General features: G+C 33.6%; 1 protein-coding gene across 1 annotated transcript; it reads left to right on the forward strand.

The window, feature by feature from the left end:
• Positions 1–159: 159 nt before the first annotated feature.
• Positions 160–16,803, forward strand: LOC133194136 (inositol hexakisphosphate kinase 3-like). Its single transcript, XM_061330116.1, has 6 exons — positions 160–241; positions 2,923–3,118; positions 4,290–4,437; positions 7,869–7,960; positions 9,195–9,370; positions 16,373–16,803. Exons 2-6 carry the CDS (start codon positions 2,923–2,925, stop codon positions 16,796–16,798), a joined length of 1,038 nt encoding a protein of 345 aa, XP_061186100.1. The 5' UTR covers positions 160–241; the 3' UTR covers positions 16,799–16,803.
• Positions 16,804–25,349: the final 8,546 nt, after the last annotated feature.

Consider the following 25,349-nt stretch of genomic DNA (forward strand, 5'->3'; position numbering starts at 1 on the left):
TGCGACTGTGAATCGGCATTTTTTTTTTTTACTGAGATTGGATCCGCCTACTGCATCCCACGTGACCTTTCAACTGATCAAAGGAAAAAACACGTGACTACGATGAATCACAATATCCCGGTAGTAAACAGTCGAGAAAATCGGTGCACGTCGGTGTAGGTTATTAAAAAACATAATTCCAGGAAGAGACATGTGACACTTTGGTATCACGCTTTTTAACCACCGATGTGTTCTTATACGGGTAAGTAGTGTATAAATAACCGTGTTTATATATGCGCTTGTTGTTTAAAAATAGAATTTGTTTACGATATTGAACGAAAGTGAAGTAACTCTTGTCGAAAGTTCGTTTAGGATCCTCTAGAATTTGGATACACACACAGACTTTAAAACAGTCTATTATCTATTATTAACTGTTTTAAGTAACCCTTTCATTTGTTTATGTACATGTATATCGAAAAGGATGTAAATTCTTAGGGATATATGAGTTTGAAAAAAAAATCTTCCTTTTTCGAGCGCTAAATATGTATGTCGATTTTTTTGACAGCTTTTTTTTTAATAATCAAGGAAGTCTTTCAAACATTATTTTTCCATAACGCATTTACCACCTGTTCACATTTTATAGGAAGTCCAACCGTTAATTTAAGGTTTTGAGGAAGTTATGTTTGTACGATGGGGGTCATGTAGATCTATAGATATATCGAAGTATAATGCAGAACTATGTTTATCCGACTAAACCTGCTGAATTGGGAAACTTTAAGCAGTATTGATGTTAGATAGATTCACACCAGGACCAAGATGTGTTATCGACCTTTCGGGGGGAAAACTGAATGAACTGACGGGGCACTGACCCAAGAGTTCGCAAACATTTTTAACATTTTATTCTATTGAAGAAAAATGATAAGATTCGAGATTTTTCTCACAAGAATATTCTTTTCTTGAAGTATCCTTTTTATTGTGATTTTTTTTAATAATTACATTCTTGTTAATTATTTTAGTTGCATTTTCATTCCATTGTTAAATCAGGTCGAAAATTTAAGATGTTCCATTTGACATCAATAACGCCAAAATATCATTCTGTAATTCTTAGAATTATTCACGTATTCTGCAATTAAATAGTTTCAAATGTTTTTCTAGTTATGAAAACAATTTTAGAACTGTATTTGCCCAAGAAGGTGCACGGGTTTGACCTTATGATGCCCTTTAATTTATGCACTATCTCCCATGATTTTTTTTAAATTTTGTTCCAAAATTTGATATAAATGTGGACCAATTATACAAGTAGGCAATTATATATAATATACTGTTTTTAAATATGATAATATGGGGTTTAAGTGCAACTGAATTTAATTATTTATATACAATATGTACTTTTCCTCATAAATATTGTTGACTTTTTTTTACTCGTCAAGAAATTAAGAGAGTTTTGAAAGTAAAGATGAACATCTAGATGTTGACCTTATTTAAGTTTCAGATCAGTCTAATTAAAACCATACTTCTTAGATCCAACTCATATAAACTCTGCATAAGAAGAATTTATACGGCGCGGATCTAAGAAATGTGTGCTTTTAATTTATTTCTTCCTTTTCTTTCTATCACAAGGTCAGCTTGTTTGATGACGAATTTAGAGCATGTGTGTTATGTTATAACTGATACAGATTCCCCTTCAATGTCCGCACATTGAGGATACGTAAACGTACGTGCGTGTGTAAAGATACTAAGTTAAATTTATGTATACACTAAAACACACACAGCCATATCATCAGTGTTGTCGGTCTGTCATCACTCTGTAAGTTAGTTTGTTTGTACTTGTAATCAGTGGATCGATCCAAAAATTAAATCCTTTATATAATTTTTTTTAAAAAGTTATAACTTTATAACCGGATATACAAATTTTGTGGTCACCGTCCTGTGACGCAATTAACTTCTATACACGTAAATAAAGATCACAAGCATAATTTAATTTTTATGGTCTCTTGCCCAATTTTTGAGTAAATTGTTCATCCGGAACGTAAATACATATACGTGTATATATATAAAGTTGGCATTCCAATAAACACTCTTTAAAAAGTTTGTTTACTGCGGAAAGGTACGTTTCTGTTTGTTTGATAAACAAGTTTAATTTGATTAGGATTAAAATCATTCGTGAGAGAGATAAGTTTGTTATCATCAAGTTAAAAATCACTCTATGTAAATTGACAGGAGAATGTTTCTTATAGAAATCAAATAATTAAGAGAAAAGTTGAATTTCTCCTCCTCGCTGTTCATTTAATTTTCTATTGGTATATATATGTAATGCATGTAATTATTTGTAATTTTTATTCATTGATTTTATTTCCGCTAGTCATTCAAAGTGTGACATTTATAGATAACTATTGTCATAATGACGCGAAAGTATTCATATAATTATAAACTAGTTTCAAGCACCCACATAAAGTTCATCCTCCACCAATCATGTTGAAAATTCTATTTTGCAATTAGAGTGACTGAAAACAAATTAAATGTCCAAAGTTTATTTGTTATTCAAAGGGGTCGACAACTCATGCATAGATGTGTGTTAAATGTATATGAATAGGTCGGTCTTCGTATTTTTTGCTCTCTGCCAATTTTATGAATGGAATGCATGTGTAAAATGTAAGTGATATTTTCCAATCTAATTGAACAATACCTCTATCGAAAGGGGGGAGGACTGGCATATTTATTAGATCATCTTACTGCATTGGGCATAATATTATAAAGCGATATTTAGACATTTCTACTATTAATTGAATGGAAATTTTTCGGATGTTGTTATTTGAATGGATAAATGTGCATGTAATTTATGGATTTCTAAATTAGCTGCATTTTAATGATTATATCTTGCCTAAACCCGAAGTAACCATAAAACAGAATAATCAACTAGATCGATCTTTCTTCTTTTTTCAGATGCCTCAAGTTGAGCACATGGGTGAGACAGACTTAGAGATAGTGACCGTGACCCCATTTGTTCATCAGGTCGGAGGTCACACATGCGTACTGCAGGTCACCCCTTATATCGTCTGCAAGCCTTACCAAGAAAATGAGGTTCTGTTTTATAGGAAATTACCAGAGGTTTTGCAAGGATTTGTGCCTTTTTATAGAGGTATGTAGACAAATTCAGCTTTTTAGCCTTAAGAACAGGCCTGTAGGAAGGAATTTCAGCTGGGGGGTGGGGGGGGGGTGGGGGTGGGGGGAGGCACAGCCATACATTTTTAAGTTGACAGTTGAGGGGCACTACCAAAAATTTCCTGACAAGCAAAAAAAAAAAAAAAAGGTCATCAGACGTTTTTATTGAGGGGGCACTAGCATGTAGTATCTATGTTTAATATAGTAATCTATATATCGGCAAAATTCTTGGGGGGGACGCCCCCCCCATGCCCCTCCTCCTCCCCCCCCCCCCGGTTCCTACGGCCATGAAGAAACTTAGGTACTTATAAATGCATATAAACAGTGGTTATACATATATTGATAAGGTGAACTTCCTGCACTGAAATTTACAACAAAATGAGCTGGGGGCGTCCGAAACAGATAGTAAGCATATGCTGCATGTTAAAATATGCAGGTTTATGTTTTATATACCACTTTCCTTATGTACAGCAGATAGGATACGTATGTATAAGAAACTCACTTAATTCAAGTGTGTCAAGTAAATGTAAGATTGTGAAGCATTTACAAGTGTGAAAGCCGTTGTTGACGGTCCTCTTAATCAGCTAGTCTAGATCTTGTAGCTGATAAACCGATGATATGTTTTAAAATTTTTCATTTGATAAATATCTTTTGGACCTTACAGTTTTTATAACATACCTCACATTTATTTTCATATTTAGTTACACATGAGGACCCCTCTGTCAGTGCATCGATACATCTGAATAATTTATCCGAAGACACCTTCAGTTTACAATAAAATGTGAATTATGGAGACTCTGTCTTTAAAATAATCCTCTTAGAGGAGAGGAAAGAAAACATTGTCTGAAGAGTGTTTTCACTTGGAATTGGAAGGCTTAAATATTTAAAATCGTGTTAGATATTACTAGTAGGTTAAATATTAAAGAGATTAGAAAATGACGTAAGAGTCCTGCTTTGTTATAAATCCGGAACAGCAAAAAAAAAAAAAAAAAAAAAAAAAAAAGATTCAGAGTGCATATAGTGTTCTTATAATGAAATAAAGCGACCTTAATTTTACTGAAAGGAATGAATGAATAAAATTCGAATGAATGAATGAATAAAATGTATTTTTTAAGTCAATAAAAAACATGTTTTATATATTTGTACAGGGTTGATCAAGATCCACTGTGAGTATAGTAATGACAGTATCAAGTTTTACGGAGAGGTTGCTAAAGGTTCCGTGAGACCCATTCATAACTCCTTAAATGACGATATTAGGGAGGAAATCTGTTTGATCAATGAAAGCGTCTCCGGGAGGTAGGATTAGCAATGACACGGATTATAGTAATATCGACAACATCGGATTCTATAGAAATAAAAATAACATTGGATTAAGCTTTTCTCTATTTAAACCCCACATATCTAGCAAAAATTTACTGTAAACCAATTTTTCTTTGTGTGCAAGAAATATCCGAAAGGTTATCCATGCACATTCTTTGACCCCGCAAATATTTCTCACCGCTAACCAATTACCTATAACTGTGTCAGTATTCCTAAAGAATGTCCTCGGTCGCGAAAATTATGAGTGGTAGTTAGAGATTTCAAACTAAGAAATCGCGAATTAAAGTTGTCCAAAGAATAATTGGTTTACAGTAAAGTATCTTTTTTGTTTGCTTTGAATATTTACGTGTTTGTCATCGGGTTAACACAGAAACTGCTGATAAGCAACGTCAGCAAGCATTTCTTCTCTTTGAAGCAGTATTCGTTAGCAATAAAATATATTAATAAAAAAAAATTTAAAAACCAACAAGATGTGTTTGTGAAACACTGATGCCCCCGTATGGCAACTCATAACAAAGGTTAAATTTCTCAAATGCAAATCAAATATGTTGGTACCCAAAGTAAGGTCTTGTTTCGAGGAATATACCTATGAAATATAAAAACCCTAGCAGCAACCATTGAATAGATATGGAAAAGGTTAAAGTTTTTCAAAAGTGAGTCAAACATCAAGGTCAAGTTCAAATGGTCCAAATTAATGGTGCCCAAGGAAAGGCCTTCTCACAAAAAATACACATGTGAAATATGAAAGCCCTAGCACCAACTGTTCAAAAGTAATGGCCAAGGTTAAAGTCTTTCAAAAGTAGGTCAAATTCCAAGGTCAAAGGGTCAAAGTTGTTGGTACCCAAAGTAAGGTCTTGTCACAAGGGTTACATATGTAAATTATGAAAGCCCTAGCACTTACCGTTCAAAAGTTATGGCCAAGGTTAAAGTTTTGCAAAAGTAGGTCAAACTCCAAGGTCAAAAGGTCAAAGTTGATGGTATCCAAAGTAATATCTTGTCATAAGGGTTACATATGTGAAGAATAAAAGCCCTAGCACCAACCGTTCAAAAGTTAAGGCCAAGGTTAAAGTTTTGCAAAAGTTGGACAAACTCCAAGGTCAAGGTCAAAGGGTCAAAGTTGATGGTATCCAAAGGAAGGCCTTGCAACAAGGATTATATATGTGAAGTATAAAAGCCCTAGCACTAATCGTTCAAAAGTTATGACCAAGGTTAAAGTTTTGCAAAAGTAGGTCAAACTCCAAGGTCAAAGAGTCAAAATTATTGGTATCCAAAGGAAGGTCTTGTCACAAGGTACACACATGTGAAGTTTGAAAGCCCTAGCATTCAACTATTCAAAAATTATGGCCAAGGTGAAAGTCTGAAAAAAAATTAACAAAAAGTAGGTCAAACTCCAAGGTCAAGGTCAAAAGGTCAAATTTTATGGTACCCAAAGAAAGGTCTTGTCACAAGGAATACACATGTGAAATATGAAAGTCATAGCTCCAACAAATCAAAAGTTATGGGCAAGGTTAAAGTTTTTGCGGACAAACAGACAGACGGACGGACAGGGCAAAAACTATATGGGGCATAAAAAAAATTGCTCAAAAAGGTGGAAAATCTTTTTTTCGGGAAAATACCAGACACAAACCTCCCATATTCACATTTGTGACTTTTAATCAACATACATACAGTCATATAAATGTAATTTCACAGAAAGTATTGCATGTTATAAATTCTGTACAACAGCTGCTCTTGATGGTTCTAAGATAAAGTACCTAAAAAATGATGAAATTTAATATTGTTTCAAATTGGTATCGTTACAAAAAAAGATTGGAAGACATTTTGGATTGTGATTTACGGGTAATTGTACTTCTCAATAACAAGCTTGTTGTCATCCCTGTACATGTAAACATAGAAATACACTTGGAGCAGTTTTATATGTGCCTATCATTGGTTATTTGTCATATACCCCAGGCATGAGCGTCTCCTCACTAGAACTTAGAACCACATGTTGCCATGGCAAGTGTAAGATGTCTGCCGCAGTTTATTGACAGATGATATTGATAGATGAAAGAGAGGGGGAAAATCAATTGATATATTAATAACCTGTTTTCTTATACTCGAGGTATCGTCGATGTAGTTCGCATTATGTACTCTTATAGTTTCTGACATCGATTTTATTCACCATGAATAATATAAATGTACCTGAAAACTACTGAGAGATGTTCTTTAATGTTCCAACTTCACAAGAGGAAGGTTGGCTTTAAAAACTCGCATTTTCCAGGAAGATCTTTGGGTCACGCTGTCTGTTTCCGTCTGTTTGTCGACCATGCGTAATCTCTTTTCCCCTTTCGACTTGTTTCTCAGAACCACTCGACCCCAATTCAGCCAACCAAACTTGTCTCGGAACATATAAATTTATTTTTAAAAGTGAGGAAGTCGCCCGCGTGGCGCAGTGGTTAAAGCGTCTGTTCTAGAGTCGCGGAGTAAGGAGCTGATTCTTACGTCGCAAACCACTGCGGGACGTGGAGACCGGTCCTTCGGATGAGACCGTATAAACCGAGGTCCCGTGTCGCAGTGGGTGTTGGCACAAAAAAGATTCCTCACTGCTCAATGGCCCTAAGTGCCGAGTCTAGGTATAAATTTGCAGCCCTCCACTGGCAAGTGGTGGCGTCTCTATATGAGTGACAAATTCTCGAGAGGGACGTTAAACAACAACAAAAAAGAAGAATATTGTGGCGTTTTCCAAAGGGAGGTATTTACATGTAAGAAAAATAAGGTAATTTAATGTTCAAAGAGGAAATAAGAAATTACGAGAACCACTGCGTCGTAAGTAAATAAATGTAGGTAAAATTCGCCAAATATTGAGAAAACATATATTTGTCCAAGCCATTGTTTCTGAATGCAGGATGAGACAACAAAAGGGGTCAAGATTTTTATATCGTTATCTTTTTTAAAACAATTCTTTTCACTGCCTTATATAAACTTTGTCAGGGTTCGAGAAGTTAAAACTTAACACTTAATTGATTGATTGAGGTCACAACGGGGTGGATTGTATAAATTCAAAGAATTATATAAAACTGCTGGCGAGTTAAAATTTTGATGACGTAAACTTAGTAGGTTTAACTCTAATCCGCTCTGGGGTCCTTTGATATTCAACTTTCGGTAATTATAAAACAGCACGATCAATTTAAATATAGATTGAATCTCAGTAATTGATTTAAAGGGCTCCAATATTGAAATCATTATATTTTTTTCTTACATACACGGGTTTCGTATTTCATAAACCCTACGAAGGGTGAAATTGTCCAAGAACAACCCCCCCCCCCTTTCCGTCTAAAATGGAATTACCTGTCTTCAAAGACTGATTATGTTAGTTTTCTTCTTATACATGTTACAAATAAATCTATATTATGATCTGTTTACAGTGAAGCTGATGAAAGCCTTCGTGCCTGGAGTGATCAATGCATTCGTCGTCAGATTGACAGGTACGGATACTGGAGCGAGGGAAAAGCGCAGCGTATCCTTTATTGAAACGGAGCGGATCTCCTAGGGGTGGTTTGTGTTGACTTGTGTGTAGATTCCCGTTCTTTGTGAAAACATTTCGTTTGTTCGTATACGAATTTTATTCAGTCATTTATGTGTTGAACATAAATGTGTGGCATTTAGAATAATAATCGGTCAGTGCGAATATGGATGTTCTTTATTTTAATCCAAAATATGTGGCATTTAAATAATAATGTAAACCAATGCGAAAGTCCATTCTAATAAGAAAAATTGAGAAAGTTAACATGATAATCTAAACCAGTGCGAATATCTGTTGTAATCAAACGTGTTAAGTAATGCTCGTATCTAATCATGAATGTTTGACATTTTAAATAATATTATATCAGTGCGCTTTTTTACATAGGGACTTGAGACAATCTTAGCAAAATCGGGTATATACCCGATTTTGCCAAGATTGTCTCAAGTCACTGTGCTTTTTATTCTATCATGTGCTTTTGGTTTTCCCTTTCTTCAAGGTTTAAAAGAGAGAAAACTCTTACTGGGGTAAATGTCTATCATGCCTTCATAAAATTGTCGAATTAAAAGGCCGGTCTTTTCTGTCCGAATTTTTCTGATCAAGGTATGGTGAAACTGTATACATTTTCATGATTTCATGATAATGTTAAGGTATCCAACCCATATTAGGACCTAATTTTCTAACCTTAAATATCCATCCTGTATTTAATACTCTGATATTAATTCAAAGCATTTTAGAGTAGAAAAGAATTTACCCAGAGAAATTTTCAAAAATGTAATTACCTAAGCAGTAATTAATTAATGAATATTGCATTGAGGTCAATGGGGACAAGCAAATTTTTGAGAATAAAAATTTAAATACTAAGAATATCAAGAATTGCTGTGGTGAAAAGATGTATTTAATTATTAGGAAAAGAAAAACGATTGAAAGCTAAATTTTTTACCAGACAGATTTGTTTTTGAATTGATTTTATTGATTGAAAGCAAAGGGGAATAACTCTTCAAGGACAGGACAAGGTAAAAAAAAATTAGGACACATTCCGCTGTTACATATTGATACTAAAACAAAAAGATTATGTCTACATATACTGAGTATTCAGCCAATAGATATCTATTATGCATTCAGATTCAGTGAATCTATGACTATTATGGGTCGGATACCTTAATCATTTGCGTTTTAGCAAAATTATATATGAATGCACAGAAGGATTGTTAAACTTAACAAAAACCAGAATTCATAATGCTGGAGAACCTGGTGGCGCCTTACCGCTTCCCTTGTGTCATGGATCTCAAAATGGGAACCAGTCATAGGTCACCGGAAGCATCAGAGGCAAAAAGGAGAATGCTGGAAGAAAGATGGCTGTCTTCAACTTCCGCCTCCCTCGGATTCCGGATGTGTGGAATCCAAGTAGGTTTTACTGATTTTTTTGTTATTTGTTGGTGCCATTTGTTAAATATAACTTGTGTGTTTTTTTAATCTAAATATAACTTAAAGATGTTTTTTTTAAGTAGTCCTGAAACATGCAAATTTAAATCTAGCTTTATCTTATTTTAATCAGTTTTATTGCAACTTTACGTAGGAAGTAATATCTGTTGCGAATAAAACGATAGGGCCCGAATAGCTAATCAGTTCCGGTACAAATTAACTGTCATATTGTAAATTTGGAATTTACTGTACGTTTTGTATTTACTGCCACCCGGTAAATTCCAAATTTACAACATGACAGTTGATTTGTACCGAGTGGCAGTAAATAAATTCAAAATTTACAACATGACACAACACTAGATTAAAAATATCTGCCGAGAACATCATTGACAGGCATCCCTAAATGAATATTTAAAACAAATATCACCAAGTAATTTTATTAATGGTTTTCCCTCTGCATAGAGAGTAAACTGTAAAGTATGTTAGAGAAAAAATGGAAGAGAACATGCAAATACACGTAGTAAATGGTGGTTAAATGTTATGGTATCTTCTTGTGATGTCTATTTTTAGTTTTTTGGGTTCGTTAAAACACATATCATGCTTATTTTTGATAGCTAAAACTTTGTTACATGTAAAAAAAAAAATAATAATAATAATAATAAAGGTGGAAAGCCGATTTTCTGTGCACAAATGCTTGGCGGTGATCAGAATTCATTGTACTGTGAAAAAATGTCGACTGTGTAATCACAAATTGACTGCAGAAAATCAAAATATTGCAAAATTCAAACAATTTAAGCATATATATTAAAGCCTTAATAATAATAATAATAATGTCCTTTATTTATACAGGATAGCACAATTAGTTTAGAAAACTAGTTTACATTGTGGTCCTGAAAACGTTTATACAGACAACAAGAGTATGTACAGAAACAAATAAATATTAAAGAATATGAAGGAAAAAAAAGCGTGGTCTAATAAAAATAATATTTACACATGATATAATGTAAAACTTCCATAAAACTGAACATAATCAATGAGTTGTTTGGTACATTTTACTAGTTTGTAGACTGAAAATAATTTCTGATATATGCTGATTTAAAACTTTGTAATGAGGGATTACACTTTAAAAATTCTGGCAATTCATTCCATATTTGCGAGCCGTAAATTGTAAAAGATCTTCTATAATATTCTGTTTTTGCCCTTGGAATGTACAGTGCGTTGCTTTTGCTTAATCTAGTAGATCTGCTGTTTATTTCATATACACATTTAAAAACATCTAAATAATTTGGAACTAATCCATGCAGAACTTTAAAAACAAGAATGACAGTTCTATATATAAAATAGTCATTTAGAGGCATCCATTTGAGTTGCAGAAACATTTCTGATGTAGGTGTATAAAAGGTTTTATTTAAAATCACTCTAGCGGCTCGCTTTTGGAGTTTACACAGTTTGTTAAGACCGTCTTTGTTCTTCATATTGCCCCAAACAGTACAGCAGTAATTAAAATGAGGAAAAACAATTGTATTGTAAATTTTCAGCAATAACTCCGAGGACATGAATGATCTTAATCTAGATAAAACACCTATTTTGCCTGCAAGTTTTTTTGCTAAAATTTCAACATGTTCAGACCACGTAAGACACCTGTCAATGTAAACACCAAGTAATTTCGCACAAGATACATTTTCAATAACAATACTGCCCACTTGAATAGATAGATTCCTACAATTTCTTAACCTTTGTTCCGTACCAATTAACATACACTGAGTTTTTTTAAGATTGATTGATTGACTGTTGGCATCATTGTAACAAGCATTGAGCCCTCTACCAAAATTGTGAAATTCATGGCCCCAGGGTCAGGGGTTCTGGCCCCACGGTGGGGCTATATAGATCATATAGTGAAAGTGCATTATTTCTTTGAAAATCTTCTTCTCTGCTCCTGGGTATTAAATAAAGTAACTAAGTACATAGTTATGAAGAGCAAGAGTGCCTCTTCCAAAATTATGAAATTCATGGCCCCAGGGTCAGGGGTTCTGGTGTTAGGGTGGGGCTCTATTGATTATATAATGAAAATGCATTAATTCTTTGAAAATCTTCTTCTCTGCTCCTGGGTATTAAATAAAGTAACTAAGTACATAGTTATGATGAGCAAGAATGCCTCTTCCAAAATTGTGAAATTCATGACCCCAGGGTCAGGGGTTCTGGCCCCAGGGTGGGGCTATATACATCATAAAGTGAAAGTGTATTATTTCTTTGAAAATCTTCTTCTCTGCTCCTGGGTATTAAATAAAGTAACTAAGTACATAGTTATGAAGAGCAAGAGTGCCTCTTCCAAAAATGTGAAATTCATGACCCCAGGGTCAGGGGTTCTGGTGTAAGGGCAGGGCTCTATTGATTATATAATGAAAATGCATTAATTCTTTGAAAATCTTCTTCTCTGCTCCTGGGTATTAAATAAAGTACCTAAGTACATAGTTATGATGAGCAAGAATGCCTCTTCCAAAATTGTGAATTTCATGGCCCCAGGGTCAGGGGTTCTGGTGTTAGGACGGGGCTCTATTAACTATATAGTGAAAATGCATTAATTCTCTGAAAATCTTCTCCTCTGCTCCTGGGCATTAAGGTGATAAACTAAGTACATAGTTATGATGAGGTGGTGGGCCTCTTCCAGAATTGTGAAAGCCATCGCCACTGGGTCAGGGATTCTGATGTTAGGGCGGGGCTCTATTGATTATATAGTGAAAATGCATTAATTCTTTGAAAATCTTCTTCTCTGCTCCTTGGTATTATTTAAACAAACAAAGTGCATGGTTATGATGCATAAGGATGCCTTTTCAAAAATTATGAATTTCATGGTCCCAGGGTCAGGGGTTCTGGTGTTAGGACGGGGCTCTATTGATTATATAGTGAAAATGCATTAATTCTTTGAAAATCTTCTTCTCTGCTACTGGAGATTATTTAAACAAACAAAGTGCATGGTTATGATGCATAAGGATGCCTTTTCAAAAATTGTGAATTTCATGGCCCCAGGGTCAGGGGTTCTGGTGTTAGGGCGGGGCTCTATTGATTATATAGTGAAAATGCATTGATTCTTTGAAAATCTTCTTCTCTGCTACTGAAGATTATTTAAACAAACTAAGTGCATGATTATGATAGGCAAGGATGCCTCTCTCCAAAATTTTTAAATATATGGCCTCAGTTTTTGGGGTTCTTGAGGAAGGGGGGGGGGGGCTCTATTGATTATATAATCATTTAATTTCTATAAAATAATTGATTCTGATTGGATAAAAAATTCTTTTGATAACTGCATCAATAAAATCTGGAGTTCACCTGCACTTAGCAGCCGGAACTACTTTGGCTGACTTTACATGTATATTTCCCGCTTCCATATTACTTTGTGAAAGAAAACTCTATTTTCCTGAATTTCAAAACTCGTCCGTTACGTTCCTGAGTTATTTTCTACTTTCGTTTCTTTTCGAATTATCCCCCTTTGCTAAACAAATCAGATCGTCTGCAAATGACAACAATGCAGTTGCGGGAAAAAAGGAAAGAAATCATCATACGTATGTTAAATGTTTGTGTTTGAGATAACTGGTATGAACAATAGAACTGTGAAGAAATGTTTTTATGCTACCAAAGCGGGGAAATGCCGTTAGTCTGTTAATTCTTAGGAAACGAATGCATGAGAAAAACGACGCTGAGCGAGGACGGATATTCTTTCAAAGTTAAACAGTCGGCAACAGACTCTTCTGAAGCATGTTGTTTTATGCCTGGACATGTTGTGATACGTATATAATATGTTCGATTTGAAATTCAGATGAAGAGATGCGCATATGAAACCGAAAATTTCTGTGACCTAGAAAGAGTTGTTAGGGAGGTTCGATCCTGAGCTTTTGAGCAGATTTTGGTCTGGAACTTTATTTCTAAAATTCTGCATCATTTTTAAGTTCTACCATTAAATCTGGATTCTACAATGCAAATCAAACTTTATCCAATGAAAAAAACCACCATTAAATTCCATTCAAGTAGGATTAAGCCAGGAACTATATTTTGTGGAGGAAGGTTTTTAGAAGAAAATGATCAATTCTTCCCTTTTGAAATATATACAGTACTGTTAAGTTCAGATTCCTATTTTTCCATGGTGGTTGCAAACAGAGCTGTTTTTTTGCAGTGAAATGTTTTATGCAGGTTCTGAAATATCCATTAAATTATTTCATATGAATTCTTTCAATATATTGTGACAAATATAGTAAATATATTCTGAAAGTCCAGGAAAAAATTGAGCCAATTTTAACATAAAATTAACACTTTTTTAATAATATCTAAAAATTTAGATCATGGACCCCCGTTTTTGTTTTTCTTTTCTGAATATATAAGATAACTTTGATCGATCTGCTTAATTTCAGCAAAAGTTTAAGACTTTAAAATAATTTTCTTGCTTGTTAAATTTTTAATGCCAGAAAAATCACATTTTGTAAGTGCAGAAAGGTCAAATAATTGATTGTGTGAAGCAATTTGAAACTTTCTCTTAGTCACAATTTTAATGTGTCTTTTTTTAAATAGACCAATAGTTTATTTCGTCCCATGATTTATTTGGATAAAAACTTTGGAGGGAAAACGTCGAAGATGTGATTTTTGATTAAGACACAAATTTCAGTGCAAAAAGGTCATATTAAATGTACTGTAGCGCCAAAAGAAGCATATTGACCCCCATTTTTTGTTTTGATTTTTAATTAAGCTATGTGTGTAGAAACTAAAAATATACTTGACAAAAAAAGTTTAAGACTTTAAATATCAGGATCCAACCTCGTTAAGGTTATATTTGAGTAGCTTCCCTTTACATTTACGAACCTAAAGATATCAGCTTACTGGGGGAATATGAACATTGGGATATAGCAAAAATTAATACAACAGGTAAGTTTTTGTGTTAAAACTGTTTTTGTTAGAATAATAGTAATGACACGACAATATTTGAAAACGTTGTTTGTTAGTTATACTCGGCGTCTGAAAATTTAGACAACTAAGCTAGGCCTAGCCTGTATGTTGGACAGTCATTCGATCGTTCTCAAGTTAAATCTCATCATTGAAAGATAAATATTAAATGATAAGAAATAAATCTTATAATTTTTTCTTTCATCGATGTATCATAGAAAGCTTATACGTAAAATTTCATCAATCCAATGCGCATAGATCTGTACATTCAGCCATTTTGAATTTCAGCAACGTTGTTGTGATGTATTCCTACGCAGTCTTCGATACTTAAATTAAATATTAAAGTGAAAGAAAGTTTCATTTTATTATTTTAAAATCATAATTAAATGATAAGAAATGAAAGTAATATTTTTTTCTTTGACCGAAGTATCAAACAAAAATTTGGACGGAAAACGTCATCAATGCGCTACAAAAATTTGGACGGAAAACGTCACGTTTTCCGTCCAAATTTTTGTTTGATACTTCGGTCAAAGAAAAAAATATTACATTCATTTCTTAAGTGAAAAAGCATTAATTTTATTAATTAATCAGTAATTAATCCTGTCTGCTCCTTAGCGTTGAGCTGATAAATAAATTGCTTAGCTATGATGAAAATGGGAGCTTCGAACCGAATTTTTAAATCTTGTGGTCCTAGGGTCAGGGGTTCTGGCATAATGGGGGGGGGGGGGGGCTTTTGATAATATAGTGGAAAAGTGCTAATACTTCGAAGTCCATAGTTATGATGATGAGGGTAACTCTTCCAAATTTGTAAATTTCTTGACCCTTGGGTTCTGGTGTTAGGGTAAGGCTTTGTTGAATCTGTAGTGAAAATGCATTGTACCTGTGAAATTCTTCTCTGCTTCTGGGCATATCGGAAGAAAACAGAGTAAAAGTTTAAATGATATAAGTAAGCGTATTTCTACCAGATTTTTGAACATCTGGACCATTTGTCTAAGCATTCTAGTCCTGGGCAGGGCTCTATTAATTTGTATTCTACTGAGAGAAGTTATTCCCCTTTTCCGTTCACCTTTGATAATTAATCACTGTAAATAATGTATTTGAAAGGTTAATAGAATAAGATAGTTATGCAAGAGTGTTTATCATATAATTCAAAAAGTATTTTCTTAGTTTTAATAATCAGGTAGACCTGTAAGTAATAGATAAATAAAAATGAGACAAAAATAACTTATCTTATTAAAAGTTCTTCAGAGACCGTAAGAGAGGTCAATGCTAGAGGTCTTAATATGGGTTTAAAAATAGTACAGAAGCACTAATAGTTTGTTAATAGTCTGCATGGTGATAGTGTTAAGTGGGGGACAGATTAGAACTTAATTTATGAGTTGATACTGAATACTAGACTAATTATTTTGTTGATCCTGATCTTCCTACTTCTCTTGCTTTAGGGCAACAAAGCTTCATCTATCAGTGTATTTAACTTCTAAATTGTTGTATTATACTCAGGTGACCGTTAAGGCCCTTGGGCCTCTTGTTATGTTTTAATATTTATTTAATTTTGGTTGTAACGCGTCATTTGATTGGATAAGAAAATTAGTTTATATCGTATAATATATATGTGTTGCCTACGTCACAATGACTTACGTCAAAAACGTATCAATCTGCTTGGCGTTACTTTTAAAAGATGACCAATTTGAAGGCATTTTTGAAGGAGGAATTTTAATGATGGAAAATTAAATTATAAGGAATAATTTAATAGCTACCCAATTAAATTATAAGGAATAATTTAATAGCTACCCAAGTTATACTGTATAACCTGGGTTGGAACAGTTTACGCTTATTTATAAACCGCTTCGCAGTATAACTTAGTAAGCCATTAAATTCAATCCTTAAATAATTTGAAAATATAGTCGCTTAATCAAGAAAATCAACATTCATGATTTGAGAAAAAAAAGGTTGTTTTTTTTTAATTAGTACATTTTTATCGATTGGAGTTTTTACATGTTAAAGCAAAAAGTTTCTTTGAACCATAGTTCATAAATATTTACATGTACACTGCAGGTTTACAAAAACGACACCAAAAGTTATGTGTCACATGATAAGTATTTTGGACGTGGATTGGACAAGAATGGCGTCAGAGATGAAATGAATAATTTCTTCCATGATGGTTTGTCATTAAGAAAAGACGTAATAGCGTCCATAGTAACCAAATTACGTCAGATGGTAGCGGCCTTAGATACACAGGGTGCCTTCAAGCTTTTTTCCTGTTCACTTTTGATTCTCTATGAAGGTGATATTCCTCTTGCCAATGACAAAGGTGTTCCGAGTGTGCCTTCGATAGACGTCCAGTGCAATACCGATATTCGACTGATCGACTTCGCCAATGCGATAGAGACATCAAGCTGTAATAAGCAAGATCTTTCTACCAAGGCAGGGATTCGCTTTGGTATTAAAAACCTAATAACATTATTGGAAGAGCTCTTGTAAAACAATTTTAAACTATTGTAACCTAATTCATTCCTGTTCAAGTTATGGTGATATTCTGGATTGTATTTTATTTTCCCCAGAATTCCATAGCTTTTGTGATTTTTATAACAATTTATATAATGACTGCTGATCAGGTTTTTATATGACTAATTTTTGATTTTATACGTATTGATGATGCTGTCACGGGTGTTCATATTAATTACTACTTTTGGGGGGTAAAAAAAATTATTTTTCTGGTACATGTAAGTATATCAATGTCACTTTGTAAATGCGTACACCCCAATTTGTGCAATATGTACATGTAATACAGATTAGTGTTTATATAATATAGTAACATAGAAGAAAATACGTGTCACAGAATTTATGTAATGCTAAAAGAGTTTCAGAGTTTATAGTCACACTCCTTTACTAATAATGGTGCTGAAAAAAATGTCTACCTTAAATTCTTCTTTGTATGTTCGCATTTTTTTAAAACTGTTCATCAGTCTGGAATGATTGACTGTTAGCAATGGTATGTTATGATATTATCATTTTTTCTGTTTGTGTTTTATGTTCGATTTAATTGAATTTGAGGTAGCTTTTGCTCAAAAATGTTTATTTTTTGTTTGTTTGTATGTTGTTTAACGTCCCTCTCGAGAATTTTTCACTCATATGGAGACGCCACCACTTGCCGGTGGAGAGCTGCAAATTTTGTCCTATGCTCGGCACTTACGGCCATTGAGCAGTGAGGGATTTTTTTCGTGCCAACACCTACTGAGACACGGGACCTCGGTTTATACGGTCTCATCCGAAGGACCGGTCTCCACGTCCCACAGTGGGATTCGAACCCGCGACGTAAGGATCAACTCCTTACTTCGCGACTCTAGAGCAAACGCTCTAACCACTGCGCCACGCGGGCGACTCAAAAATGTTTAAAGAGATCTTAAGGAGTCAGGGTGGTCAATATTACCCAACAATCCACCTAAAAATATATTTCAAATGATTTTTCTAGCCATAAACTATTATTTAGTAAAGAAAAACAAAACAAAAGAAAGAGTTCTTGCTATAATATTTAATGCAATTTCGTTTATTTTTTATACAAAACTTTTCTTTTCCAAGAGGTGTAAATAGTCTAAAAATGACCCAAACCACCCAGCCTCTGGAGGTTTAAAAATTCTATAATATCCTCCTCAGTTTGGATTAATCATTGTTCATTTTTTTTAAATAGAACCTCATTGCTAATTAATCATGTAAAAGTATACACTGGATTCACAATTATTCATTGAACACCGAAAATTGCATTCAAGATTGAGCCAATCCACAAAATTATATACTCGTAGGTGATCAACAGAGTAGAAATTTAACAAATGCACAATAGGACGAGATATATGTCCACAAACCTACATATCAACATTTTTTAGAACCACAAGATTTCATCCCCACGAAAATAAATTTATGAGATCATAGTACATTGATTTGAACCGAAAACGTCTTTTTTTTTCTTTTTTTTTAAATCATAATAGTTTACAACTGGAAGAGTATATTTATGTATACATTTAACTTAGATGTTTAAAATATAGTGTTTATAGACAAGGGTCTTATTTCAAGATGTTTCAGTATTAGAATAATACACTTTTCATAGTGATATTTGTTTAAATTGATATCATATTCATATTAAAATTGTACAGTTTACAGCTGCATATTTGTATAGGAACTATTGTCCCTTGTTCATATATGTCTTTTACTGAGTTCTGCAGTAGATTTGTTCATGAATTACAATCAGAAAAGAAAAAAATTGAACATCAGATATGTGTTTTTCAAAAACTAAAAGAAAGTGATAGTAAATAGATACATTTCATACAGGAATTTTTGACACAGAGCATAGGTGAGCTCACTGAAACATACCGATATGAAATACACTGGGTCATAATCCGAGTTAAACATAATGTACTTTTAATTCTGGTGTACACTTCCAAAACAGAAGTGAAGAGAGAATAATTTATTATACTGTGTATGTGATGCATAATCTTGTTAGATATAAATCATTTAAAGAAATTCAGGGTTCATCATACCTGTGAAATCTGCAATTTTTTATTATTTATATTTATTTATTTATTTGATTTTGTGTCTATGTTATACAAATACGACCAATCTGTTTAATTATTCCATTGTCTGTTGCTTAACAAATATACAACATGTAGAATACATTTTTGACTTGGAGTTAATTTAAGCAATGTACGATGTCAAAAAAAAATTCTGTATGTACTAAAAGTGCATTTACAATGTAAGACAAACAAAGGCAGTTCAAGAAATATGCATAATTTTCTACCCCCAGATTGAACAGAAATTGCGATCACGCGGAATTTAAACCCCGTGGAAAAAAACTTCTACATGTATAGTGCACTATCACAACTTGTTATGTACATGTGTACCGGGTATGCCTGTTTATTTTCAATATAAAGCTTAAGGAATTGTATATTGTCATGCTTTTTTTCCTCTGTCATATGACATGGCCACATACATTTCCTTATTTGTTTATTGGATGCAATGGAAGTTTTCTTTTGTTCTTTTTTCCCTTGGGTTGATGTTTTATGGTTTTGTTCTGACCTAAGCGCAATATTGTTTGAGGCCATGTATATTTTTATATAAATAAATTATACACTGAAATTCGACTTGTTTTATGTATTATTTAGAGAACGAGACAGGTACTGTATTAATCGTAGATACAAATTTGGGGTGGACGAGTGCGTAGCACGAGTCTCCACCCCCAAATTTGTATCTACGATACAGAACCTGTCGAGTTCTCTAAATGATTTGTGACACGATCAATCAAAAAAAAGCACCGCCCACTGTATACCTGTACAGCATCCAAACTTCTGCCAGTGTTCTATCCTTTCTGACATATTTCATTTTGTCAAATAAAATCTGCAACATGACTATTTTGTTCTCTCTGTAGATGAGACCTCGACGTGTAGTATACATCCGCAGTATTAGCTGCAATAATGTAGCCCTCTCCAATTTTTTTTTTTTTTTTTTTTTTTTTTTTTTTTGGGAGAGGGCTACAACTCCTTAGGATCTCCGTAATGGTGCAAGTGCGGGAGTGATTCACTACCGCACAGATTTCAGCTCAAATTATCAGTAAGTGGGTATTTTATTAACATATCTTACCTGAACTCATAAAATGTAGTTATGCAGGACATGAATTGATCCAAAAATATACAGAACAATCCGTATATCGGTTATTTTTCGTGTATGTCAACATCACAACTTGAATTTATCCGCCATGTTTACTGACCTTGATCGATTTTATTTTGGGACAACCAATGAGAATTTGGGATCTAGGGGAGCGGATCTGTATGGAATTCCCTTATTATAAGCATAAATATCACTGTTTATGATAAAAAAAATCACGTGGAATGCTTTTATTTATCGATGTTTAGTTATATCATACTACACAAACATTTATCAACACCGACATTTACATTATCAAGCAATTCTAAATTTCAAGCGCAAGTCTCAGTACATCACGCGAGAACTGTCATGGCTGCTGAGGTGAACGACCGGAAAACACGCAGATTTATTTTACTTGGTTTTCGCGTATAAAGGGCTATGATGTTGATAGTGAATAAAAATTCCGTCTTATTGGAAGTAAGTTGAATGCAAAAACAATTTATTTTGCCTGCAGTCGCCCGTATCTAAAAAATATATTTGCACCATTACGGAGATGCAGTGGAATTGTAGCCCTCTCCTGAAAATATCAGATTAAAAAAATCGGAGAGGGCTACATTATTGCAGCTACCGCAGTATATATATTTCCACGGACGACGAAAGATTTAGTCAGATTAGTTTTTACAACGGGGTAGATGTGACAGACTTGAAGTCAGTCTTAATTGATAAGGTGGACGATTTAACCTTGTTGTAGATAGAGCTTGATCCTAATTTATTTTAAGGGTCTTAAAATCTTAGTTTAACTAGATACACATATAGGCGATACAGACAGTTTTTCGATGGACTTTGATGTTACGGATTTTATTTTCTTTTTGAAATGCAACATTAAAAACGAAGTGAAAGAGATGCGCGGCAGTCGTCAGCAATAAGGATTTAAGATGAAATTTAAAAAAAAAAAAAACCCTGATAGAATGGACTTGGTTGAGTTTGCACGAGAAGAGTGGAAAATGGGGGGAGGGGGAGTGCGAATTTCACGTAATGTATGCTGCATCCGCGAACCCATTGGCTTTACTATTTTGAAGGGGGCACAAAAAGCAGGGAAAGCAAACAGGTTTTCAGGAATTTATCCAACATAGGATGTTTTCATAATTGCGAATTTTCCTTTTCGTTTGGATCGAATTGACGTGTAGATTCTGAGTGGAATAATTTTTTAAAAGTGATTAAGAAATTCTGACATTTTACATTCCTAAGGAAATATTTCTTCAAAATTTATAATTGGGAAAAATCAGCATTTACTATTTGTACGTGCTTTTGATAAATTGAATCAGATTTATTTTTAGACCGTGCTGTATTTTAGATACAGTACAGTAGACTAATACAAGACAGTATACAGGGCTAATCCAGAACGGAAAGTATCTCCGCCCACTGTTTTCCCGTTCTGTATTGCTAATACAGAACAGCAAACTTCAAAGAAAAAGACCGCAATCGTGTCACAATCGAATGGTAAGTTAAAATAGACCAATTCAGAAACTTTTGGAACATATATTAAAGAGGATCCTTTGATTTGATTATTGATATTTTCATATAGAAAAAAACCCAAATGTCTGTGTGTACACTCAACAAATGTATTTATGTTTTGAAAATTCAGTAAGAGTACCTGTTTATTTTCACCCAGGCTTATTTCTTATACGCGTTTACTTTATTTGTTTGTATGTTGTTTAACGTCCCTCTCGAGAATTTTTCACTCATACGGAGACTTTTCATAGCACATCACCGTTATTTGTTGGGAAAATCGAATTTTACATTAAATAATCAAACATAATAAGCGCAAATAATAAATATTTCTACTTAAGTGAAATCGGAATATCACCTATTTTTTCCCCTGACCCTTAAAATGAAAAAATATTTTTCAAATAGAAGGTACAGATAAAAGCAGATTGCATTATACATCACCATATTAGATACAGATTTATGTTATAAATCACAATAGAGACAAATTCATGTTATAAACCAAAAGAAATACAGATCTGTGTTATAAACCACAATAGATACAGATTTGTGCTATAGAGCACAATATGTACAGATTTGTATTATTTATAACAAGAAATACAGATCTATGTTATAAACCACAATATATACAGATTTGTGTTATAAAGCATAGTATATACAGATTTGTGTTATAAACCACAAGAAATACAGAGTTGTGTTATAAACCACAGACAGATATGTGTTATAAATCACAATAGATAGAGATCTGTAAATATGTATCTATTGTATTAAACAGAGATGTGCTGAAATTTCTAACAGACACATTTGTAGTTTTGCTCTTTCTTGCAACATAATTTGGGGTCACACGACTGTCACAGAAAATTGTTCGCTTATAGTCCGTATATTGTGATATAGATATTTAACACATGAGAACGCGCTATCTCTCTTGATCTCAAATAATTTGACAAATAATGGCAGGTTGTTTATATACACAAATAGCTTAAGACCCAGATTCGGATACTATAATCTATCCTTCACAGTTTCAACAGAGATTCTAATCTCATTAAGTAATGTTTTATCTTCACTAACTCTGGTCTCTTCTTCCCGTTTATTCTCTGTCTGTACATCTTTGTTAGCGTCCTCCTTAGAGACACTTTAGTTTATTTATGTAAACGTAATATGTATTTCACTTGTATCAACAGTCCATTTTCCTTTCAATTTCCATTCCTTTTGGTATTTTTCCCTTTTTGCCATTTTTTCTTTAAACTATAGGACTAACATATAGAATTCAAACAGTAAACTTGCTATCTGTTATAAAGGCTTCTATGTTCATTGTCGTTCTCTCAGAGCTTATACTGGCCTGAGTTAGCTCTAATCAAATTGCCATCTGATATCCAATGGCAAAGATTCATTTGCTGCTGGTTATATGTCTAGCATATTTTTTTTTTTGGGGGGGGGGGGACTTGATAGCTTGTAAGAAAGTTCTGAGCGGGTAATTTCTTCTGACTGGAAATGGAATCCCCCTAAAAAAAATCCCCTGTAATCACTCCTTGAGTTTTCTATCCTTACCTTTATCTCTATAAGCTAGAAGTACTTTGTCAGCTTTCTGGTCTTATTTTCCCTTTAAAGTTTTCTGTGTTTGAATCTGTCCTTTTGACAGGAAATACCCCTCAATCTATACAGTGTACTATACTCCTTCTATCTTAATTCTTATGCTTCCATGCTTCTCTATAATGCTGTTTTTGTTTTACAGTTTCTCGTGTTTTCCGTTTTTCATTTTCTTCACTTTCATAGGTGTCTCTCGTGGTATCTCTATTGCTAATCCGAATAAAACTGGTGACGATAACAAGCAGTAATCAATCTCATAATTCTTACACATATAGTCAATGTAAATGGAGAGCAGGGCAAATAATAGTATTGATTCGATCCATATAAGGTGTTCATACTTTCTTCAAATTATATTCTATATAGTGCAGGTTTCCCTTAAGTGTGTTTTAGCATAGGGGCTTGTCTTCCGGATTGTGAAATGTAAAATAAATTTTAAAAATTTTGAATCTTCTTTAAGGACCCTCTATACACTAGAGAAAAATATTTTTTGGACATTGAGAAAATTATAGTGTGTAAAGGTGTAAGTATTGAGCTTGTCTATCACCTTTTCAGCATAGGGTGCCTTGCATTTACCCCAAGGAAAAATGTTCAAAGACAATGAAGTACTGATGAGCATAAATCACTGTTGTTTAATTAAGTGGGCAAAATACCTGCAAATGAAGTGTTCTATCTATTCATCTTGGCCTATTAAAGTGTTATGAATGCTTGATTTGATCACAAATTAAGTAATAAACTGTACATTTCAATTTATTTTATTCTTGATCAAAGGGCAGATCACTCTATCAGCATAAAAATACCACAAAATCAGAACTCTTCAGTGTGCAGTGTATAGAGGGCTCTTAAATACACTTAAAAGTTGTTAAAATAGATATTCTGACACTTTCAGTCAAGAAAAACCACGTTTAAAATAGACGTACCACACCTATATACATAAACTTCAGATTTTCAATCCTCAACTTTTCTTATTCATGTAGTAATATTTCACTACCACCTGCAAATGGTATTTATGTCTCCCAACTTACGCATTTGGCAATGCTCCGAGAACGATCAATTTTTAAACCAAGGCAGGATACTGACAAATAAGTTGACGTTACAGGAATTTTAACAAACTCCTTTAAAACCAGCATTTTCAGAAAATTCTTTGCTTGTTTTAATGTCCTTGTTTGCAAATACATCCTATCACTGAGTCGTATTTTGACTGACATTCATGTATTTCATACCAAATGTTTTGTCGATGACTACGGATTACTTCTATATATAGACGTAAGACACGTCGACAGGGGATGCATTCTCCTCTTAGGCACAGGTCTTATGTCTGGAATTTCCAGGAGTCTTTGATTAATTATGCCCTCTTCACATATTTGCATTGCATTTTTTTTAAATATTTGTTTTATTAGATTCATCACAATTCCTTATCTTCGCCTTTCTACTTTTATATGTGGACGTATTACAAACATTGCCTTCCCAATACTTTCAATATCATTTTTTTAATCTGCAGTCTGATAATGCTGATGAAGTTTATTTTGACCATGCTGCTCGGATGCCACAGCAGGTGGTCTCATCTTTTGTAGCCAAGTTAATTCGGTCAGTTATGTCATTTACTTGCTGGGGAATGGATCGAGAAGGGCGAATAGATTGAAACAGAACGAACGAGACGTTGAAAAGATTTAACTGTAAGTGTGTATGTTAATTCTTCCCTAAATGAATATTCTTACATGTAAATCAATCAGCTGTTTTAGGCAATATAGTTATGAGAGCACACTTTAAAAAATTCGATGCATGACAGCAATGTCAGTTAATTATAGAAATTTTCCCATGCATGCACGCATACAAAAGGGTTAAGCTGTTTGGTTACCGAAAGTCATATATTTATTAGACTAAGTATATAACTTAACGAAAGAGTATATGATAACCAAATAGACTTGTGCTTAACACACACGTCTGATCCATGTAGTCTGGAGCTATGATGAAAATTTGTCCAGATTCTATTTCCTGTTCTTATTTTTGGCATAAAATGCGACAAGCTAGGATTCTCTGAATTTTAAAGAAATCCTCGTGAACATACCAGGCCCCTAGAACGGGGGGAGGGGGGGGGGAGGGAGGAGGGGGGCTCCCCCCCAATTTTTGAGTATAATATTTTGTTATTGTAAATTTTCCTTTAGATGCTGCCCCCCCCCCAATTTTTTTGGTTTGAAGGTCGAGCACTAGCAAATTCCAGGATTTGGACAGTATATATATATATATATATATATATATATATATATATATATATATATATATATATATATATATATTTTTTTTTTTTTTT

The sequence above is a fragment of the Saccostrea echinata genome, unplaced genomic scaffold, assembly GCF_033153115.1.
Source record: "Saccostrea echinata isolate AGI-Se365-2 ecotype Australia unplaced genomic scaffold, CSIRO_AGI_Sech_v1 ptg000028l, whole genome shotgun sequence".
NCBI classification, from domain to species: domain Eukaryota; kingdom Metazoa; phylum Mollusca; class Bivalvia; order Ostreida; family Ostreidae; genus Saccostrea; species Saccostrea echinata.